The sequence below is a fragment of the Punica granatum genome, chromosome 1 (assembly GCF_007655135.1).
Source record: "Punica granatum isolate Tunisia-2019 chromosome 1, ASM765513v2, whole genome shotgun sequence".
NCBI lineage: Eukaryota > Viridiplantae > Streptophyta > Magnoliopsida > Myrtales > Lythraceae > Punica > Punica granatum.
In genome coordinates, this window is record NC_045127.1 from 6,938,659 (window position 1) to 6,945,666 (window position 7,008).

At 44.2% G+C, this 7,008-nt stretch overlaps 1 protein-coding gene across 1 annotated transcript; it reads left to right on the forward strand.

The window, feature by feature from the left end:
- Positions 1 to 749: 749 nt before the first annotated feature.
- LOC116192298 (receptor protein kinase CLAVATA1) lies at positions 750 to 4,936 on the forward strand. Its single transcript, XM_031520815.1, has 4 exons — positions 750 to 1,578; positions 1,900 to 3,541; positions 3,657 to 3,994; positions 4,349 to 4,936. Exons 1-4 carry the CDS (start codon positions 951 to 953, stop codon positions 4,702 to 4,704), a joined length of 2,964 nt encoding a protein of 987 aa, XP_031376675.1. The 5' UTR covers positions 750 to 950; the 3' UTR covers positions 4,705 to 4,936.
- The last annotated feature ends 2,072 nt before the right edge of the window (positions 4,937 to 7,008 follow it).

Consider the following 7,008-nt stretch of genomic DNA (forward strand, 5'->3'; position numbering starts at 1 on the left):
TCAGTTGGACAAAGGTCAGGAAAATAAAAATCATTGAATTTGACATGCCGAGAACTCCTCTACGATCTCTATCTCCTCTTCATTAATTTCTTCTTTCTCTTTCCCGGGCATAGTATAATTACCGTATCTTGATTTGTAATACGATTGAAGGTTTGTGAGATAAAATAAAAAAATAAAGAATGAAAATACTTAAAGAAATTATGTAAAATAAACGATTCATTTTAAATGATAGGAATTTAAGGATTCATATTAATTTTGTACTATGTGAAAAAATTAAAATTATATACCGTAAAATTTGGATTTTATCTATAAAGAGACGAGTCTTATTTTCTCCATATAACTTGTATCATGTCAAAATTTATTGCAAATATAAGTAAAAATGATTGTTTTTTCATTTTTTTGTGAAGAAATAAATTTTAGTAATTGTAAATAGAAGTATTTTTTTTAAAAATTGTGGATGTACACCATCGTTATTTCGAAATCCAACAAACTTCGATAAATTCATATTGAAATTAGATTAGCCTAATAAGGAATAAAGTAAGACATAGTCGATATAGGTCGACCAATAATGAATTTTTTTTACCAGACTTAAAATATAAAATCTTAAGTGGGCGTTGAAGCGTCTAAACGAAAAATACAAGTAATTCTTTCTTTAATTATTTATAATTATAATTTAGAATCCTACTTTACATTGTTGGCATATTGTTTATTCATTTCAAGTTTGATACTTGCGGGAGTTGCCGATTCCCTCTCTTTCTCTCTCTCTCTCTCTCTCCCCCACTGTTCACAGGACGACACTGTCACTAAAAGCCCACTCCATGCTCTGCTCTGCTCTTCTCCGTTCCTATATTAGCTGCTCAGCTCCGTATCCTCTTCCCTGATTATCTCTACGGACGAACAGGGCTCGGTGCAAAACCGCCATTTTTGTCCTCCCCAAGAAGAGGAAGAAGATGATTAGAATGGGGTCCCCTCAGGCTCGGGTTCCCTCCCTCCTCTGCTTTGCCTTCTCGTCGCTGCTCCTCTCCGCCTGCTCCTCGTCCAGCGACCTCGACGTCCTCCTCAAGCTCAAGCCTGCCCTTACTGGCCCCGGCGGCTCCGGCCTCCACGACTGGGTCGCCCCCAACCCCTCCTCTCTCTCTCCCACCGCCCACTGCTCCTTTTCCGGCGTCTCCTGCGACCGTGACTCCCGGGTTGTCTCCCTCTACGTGGTCTTCGTCCCCCTGTTCGGTTACATACCCCCGGAAATCGGCCTCCTCGACGGGCTCGTCAACCTGACGCTCGCCGCTGACAACCTCACAGGGCCTCTTCCCCAGGAGATGGCCAAGCTCACGTCCCTTCGCCTCCTCAACCTTTCTAACAATGGCCTCCTCAACGGGAGCTTCCCCGGAGAGATCCTGGCAGGGATGACGGAGCTTGAGGTCCTCGACGTCTACAACAACAACTTCACGGGTTCGCTGCCGGTGGAGGTTGTAGGCCTGAAGAAGCTGAGGGAGCTCCATCTTGGTGGGAACTACTTCACCGGCGAAATCCCGGAGGCCTTCGCCGAGATTGAGGGCCTCGAGTACTTCGGCGTTCAAGGTATGTTGAGCACCAGATTTGTCACCTTTTCTCGTTCATCAAACACGTCCCTTTACGTTAAATAATTAATCTATAGTCGTTCTCGGTAATGAATTATTCGATTTTTATGTTCGTGAACAATAAGCCATTTTTTTTTAATGTAACATATAACATAAGTTGCACCAGAAATTTGGACATGTTACCGTGTCGTGTTCAAGGCTGTTTGCTTGCCATGACATGATGCTTATGCTTCCTAGTACTTCTCGGAGTAACTAGATCGGTTGACGAGCAGTTTGGATTGATTGCACATATTTGATTATAGAACTCGTAATGTTTGTACAGGCAATACCCTGACCGGTAAGGTTCCAGTGAGCTTTGCACGGCTGAAGAACCTTCGGGGCCTCTACCTGGGCTACTTCAACAATTACACCAGCGGAATCCCGCCTGAATTCGGCTTGCTGAGCCAGCTCGAAGTGCTCGACATGGGGAATTGCAACCTCTCCGGTGAGATCCCTCCAAGCCTAGGCCAGTTGAAGAACCTGAACACTCTCTTCCTCCAAGTCAACAAGCTCACTGGAACCGTTCCCCCGGAGCTCTCGGACCTCGGTAGCCTCATGTCCCTTGATCTCTCCATCAATTCCCTCACTGGAGAAATCCCCATGAGTTTCTCCAAGCTGAAGAACCTGAAACTACTCAATCTCTTCCGGAACAATATGGTTGGCTCGATCCCTGAGTTCATTGGGGACCTGCCCAACTTAGAGGTGCTCAAGGTGTGGGAGAACAACTTCACATGGAAGCTGCCTGAGAATCTAGGGCGGAACGGGCGGTTTTTAGAGCTTGATGTCACCTCGAACCACTTCACTGGACTGATCCCTCCGGACCTCTGCAAAAGTGGGAAGTTGAAGTACCTGATACTAATGGAGAACAACTTCTTCGGTCCAATACCTGAAGGATTGGGCAAATGCCCGTCCCTCCAGAAGGTCCGAATCGCCAAGAACTGGCTGAATGGAACCATTCCCGCAGGGATCTTTAATCTGCCTAAAGCTGAGATAATTGAACTAAACGATAATATATTCTCTGGAGAGCTGCCGAGGGAGATGTCAGGGGATAAGTTGCGAATTCTCTCAGTCTCGAACAACTGGGTTTCCGGGGAAATACCGCCCGCAATAGGGAATTTCAAGAATCTGCAGACTCTGTCCTTGGAATCCAACAGATTCTCCGGGAAAATCCCGGCAGAGCTTTTCAGTCCCCAGAATCTCTCCAAGGTGAGCATTAGCGGGAACAAGCTCACTGGAGAGATCCCTGACTCGATCTCTCAAAGCCCGACTCTGGGTTTGGTCGATTTAAGCAGGAATAAACTTGGAGGAGAAATTCCAAAAGGGCTCTCGAACTTGAAGATCCTGAGCGTGCTCAATTTTTCTTGGAACAGGCTCACCGGAGAAATACCGGATGAGATTCGTGTCATGACGAGCCTCACCAGTCTTGATTTATCAAACAATGACCTCAGTGGAAGAGTTCCCCTAGGTGGCCAGTTTTTGGTCTTCAATGACAGCTCCTTCGCAGGGAACCCAGGTCTCTGCTCACCCCGCCATGGTCCATGCCCGTCCCCTCTGAGCTTTGCACGGAATCACACATCCTTCACTTCCTTGAAGGTTATAATTACAGTAACCGGTCTTGTCACCGTCATGCTGTTCATAACTGTGACCGTTTATGTAATGAGAAAGAGGCGATTAGAGAGATCAAGGTCTTGGAAGCTTACTGCGTTCCAGCGGCTTGATTTCAAGGCAAAGGACGTGTTGGAGTGCTTGAAGGATGAGAATATTATTGGGAAAGGTGGTGCTGGAATTGTGTATAGGGGGTCTATGCCATACGGAGTTGATGTTGCAATCAAGCGGCTGGTAGGGCGGGGCGGTGGGTGCAATGATCATGGCTTCTCCGCTGAGATTCAGACCTTGGGCCAAATCAGGCATCGAAACATTGTCAGGTATAATGGAACCTACTGATTCTCCTGTCTCAGCACATGATTGATGATCTGTGGTTTTGATTGACATTCATTTTGCCTAGAATTTGTGTATGAGTTTTTGTTTATATTTTATCAGGTTACTGGGCTATGTCTCAAACAAGGACACAAACTTGCTCCTGTATGAGTACATGTCAAACGGGAGCTTAGGCGAGCTGCTGCACGGGCCGAAGGGAGGGCACTTGCAGTGGGAGATGAGGTACCGGATAGCTGTGGAGGCAGCCATGGGGCTGCGCTATCTCCACCATGACTGCTCGCCCCTTATTATCCACAGGGATGTGAAGTCCAATAACATATTGCTAGACTCGGACTTTGCGGCCCATGTGGCTGATTTCGGGCTTGCCAAGTTCTTGCAGGACTCCGGTGCTTCCGAGTGCATGTCCTCTGTTGCTGGCTCTTATGGTTACATCGCTCCTGGTAAAGACAACTTCTACCACCTTTTTGTACAGAATGAACGACCTTTTCATCTGTCCTAGTAGTCGTGATCCACATAGAATGATGCGGGAGTATGTGCTTGCAATTATGCTTTACGCAATTAGTTTGAACGATTCTTATGGCTATTTTGGAATTGCATCTTTCGACCGATGCATTAGTTTAGATAAGCAATTATTGTGAGATTACAGCCTCATTATTCTGTTCTTTGAATCTAATTCTTCTGGTTGTCTATTGTTAGAATCTTTCTCCAGCTTTGTCTTGCTATGTCTTTCCCCTTTTCATGTTCATTTTTACTGTGGCATGCCTCAAACTGACTTCTGTCACATGAACGGCCAGAGTATGCGTACACCTTGAAGGTGGATGAGAAGAGCGACGTCTACAGCTTCGGGGTGGTGCTGTTGGAGTTGGTGGCAGGTCGGAGGCCAGTCGGGGACTTTGGGGATGGGGTTGACATAGTGAGATGGGTTAGGAAGACTGTATCAGAGCTCTCTCAGCCCTCGGAAGCAGCTTCAGTCTTGGCTGTGGTAGACCCGAGGCTGAGCGGGTACCCGCTGGAGAGTGTGGTCCACCTGTTCAAGACCGCCATGAGGTGCGTCGAGGATGAGAGCTGCCGGCGGCCCACCATGAGGGAGGTGGTCAATGTTCTCACCAATCTTCCGACTCCGGCAGTGGCGGAACCGAACCTTCTGTAGGATTATATCTAGCAAACGTGTACTGTAGGCAGGGGAAATGCCGCCTTTCGGATGCAGGGTGGAAAATGTATGTACGTATGCATTTGATGTGTAATAATTGGGCGGGCGGGAGGGGTATTTTTGCATAAATGTCTTGGGGATTGTGGTAACTAACTACTGACTGCTGTGATTTTCTTGGTCTTGCAAGCAAAATTTGCATCTTAAGCTGAAAAGAAATTCTCTGTGCTGTAAATTATATGCTCCCGCACGTCTCCAATATTGGGCATACTTGACTACAATTTAAAACGATTAACCGCGTTATAAAATTTGTTAAAATGCACGATATAATGAACACTTCATTACATATGATTTTTTTTTTTGCTGGACAAGATATTTCCATTAATAATAAATAGTAATAATTACATCTGCGACTGAATTTAGATTCAGATACCCATTGTAAGTACATAATGAATGAAAATTTGACATTGAATCAAATTAGCTCAAATCATGTGCAAGGAATTGTCTGATCTATGAATTTAGAAACATAACCATTTCGAGAAGAGATTGAGAGTAGAGATTATGTCCTTAACTATGCTCATAATCTACCATGGAGTGTTATGTGGATACAAAATAGCTTCTACTAATAGTAAGGCGTCGCATGGTAGCCAAATCTTTGTCATTCCTCTATCTGCAGCTATGGTTAGGGTGAGGAGGACGGCTCGGTCCTCTGCCTGGAGTGGTCTATCTTCATGAGAGAACTGGAACCATGATAGTATTGGTGGGTTATTCGGGTGCTGTATGACTCTCGAGAGGCATGATCTACTGCTGTTCCAGGCCACGTTCGTACTGATGATGCTCCATTCCGGTCCTGTGGGTTCCTATGGTGTTGTGAGTTGCAGGGGTGATGAGTGCGAGCTTTCTTCTTGTTGTCCCGCTTTGCGGCTGCCCTTGTTATGCTTCATAAAAGATCTTTTGATTCTCTTGATTGTTTCATGGAGGTCCGGTGGTTTTCCTACATGCAAAATATCATTTTGCGAGTTCCATAATTGGTAAAGAGTGATTTCTGCAAAAAAGAGAAAACATGTTCTTATCAAGAGAGTTTGATAGAAAAGTATGTGGAGAGCAAACAACAAAGTTAATCAAATCCTTAGCGCTAGAGTTCAGGATCATGCTTGATTGAAAATCCCATGGTGATTCCCTCCAAGTAACACGGTAAAAAATACAATCTTCGTTGAGATGGTCTAATTTATCGAAGCTGGTTTAGCAAAGAAGACATGGAGCGTTCTCTTTGCTAAACCAAGAGAAGCCTTCATTGGCTATTCTCCAGAGATGAAGTTTTAGACGTTCATGGATTTTTAGGCTCCATATAGCTTTCCACACAACTCCACTATAATTTTGGAACCTATTATGTTGGTCTATGAGATATAAGGATTTGACTGAGTGTTTCCCTGATGTGTTTGGAGTCCATACTGCTGAGTCTTTGATGTCGTCTTGGGTCAAATGAATTATGAGTATGTTGTCCACCGTTCCTTGCTCGAAAAGGGATGTGAGTAGTGGGTTGTTCTTGTTAGGAATTGGTGTATACCCTAGAGGCAATCTATCATCAGTTCTGTAATATGACATGTATTTCATTATATTACGAGGCATTTCTGTTATTGTGTAGATTGCGCTAGATATTAATTTTACGCAATAACGTCCTTGGAATAGTAGGTTCAATAGGCATCAAGTGTGACTTGATTGTGAGATCCTATAATTACCGAACATTATTCCTAAATGTTCCTAGTCAAAGTATTATAGTTAATTAGGACAACGATAATACGGTTAGACTAGTGTGGGTGTTGTTTGATGACCAAGTCTCACAGGTCATGGATATGGAGATATCAAGTCACACCACATGTATACATTAAGAGTAATGTGTATTGGACTGACCCGCCATGAGATTGCTACATGGGTTGTTACGTGACTGTCATTAACATATCTCAAAGTGACTATAGTGTAATGGTCCTTTGACTTGAGGTCACCATGAATTCCTACATGTAATGTCGTATATTTTGATACTGTCAAACGCCACCGTAATATGCTGGTTATAAAGACAGTTATTGGGTATGCCACAAAGCATGGAAAAGAATGTGAGTGACCAAAATAGGATTTGTCCCTCCTACGAAATCGGAGCGATATCTCACGGCCACTTGGTGGTTAAGTCTAAAAGTGTATGCATACCCAAATGAGTCGATATAGCGATATCGAGCTCATTTGTTCTGATAGACTTACCCGGTAAACAAAAAAAAAGATATATTGAGCCATACAAGGATGTCATCAACCGTG

Excerpts from the sequence above, each read along its gene's own strand:
- LOC116192298 (XM_031520815.1), top strand. The coding sequence starts at position 951 with ATGATTAGAATGGGGTCCCCTCAGGCTCGGGTTCCCTCCCTCCTCTGC. Across the intron at positions 1,579-1,899 it reads CGAGTACTTCGGCGTTCAAG|GCAATACCCTGACCGGTAAG; the intron begins GTATGTTGAGCA and ends ATGTTTGTACAG. Across the intron at positions 3,542-3,656 it reads AGGCATCGAAACATTGTCAG|GTTACTGGGCTATGTCTCAA; the intron begins GTATAATGGAAC and ends ATATTTTATCAG.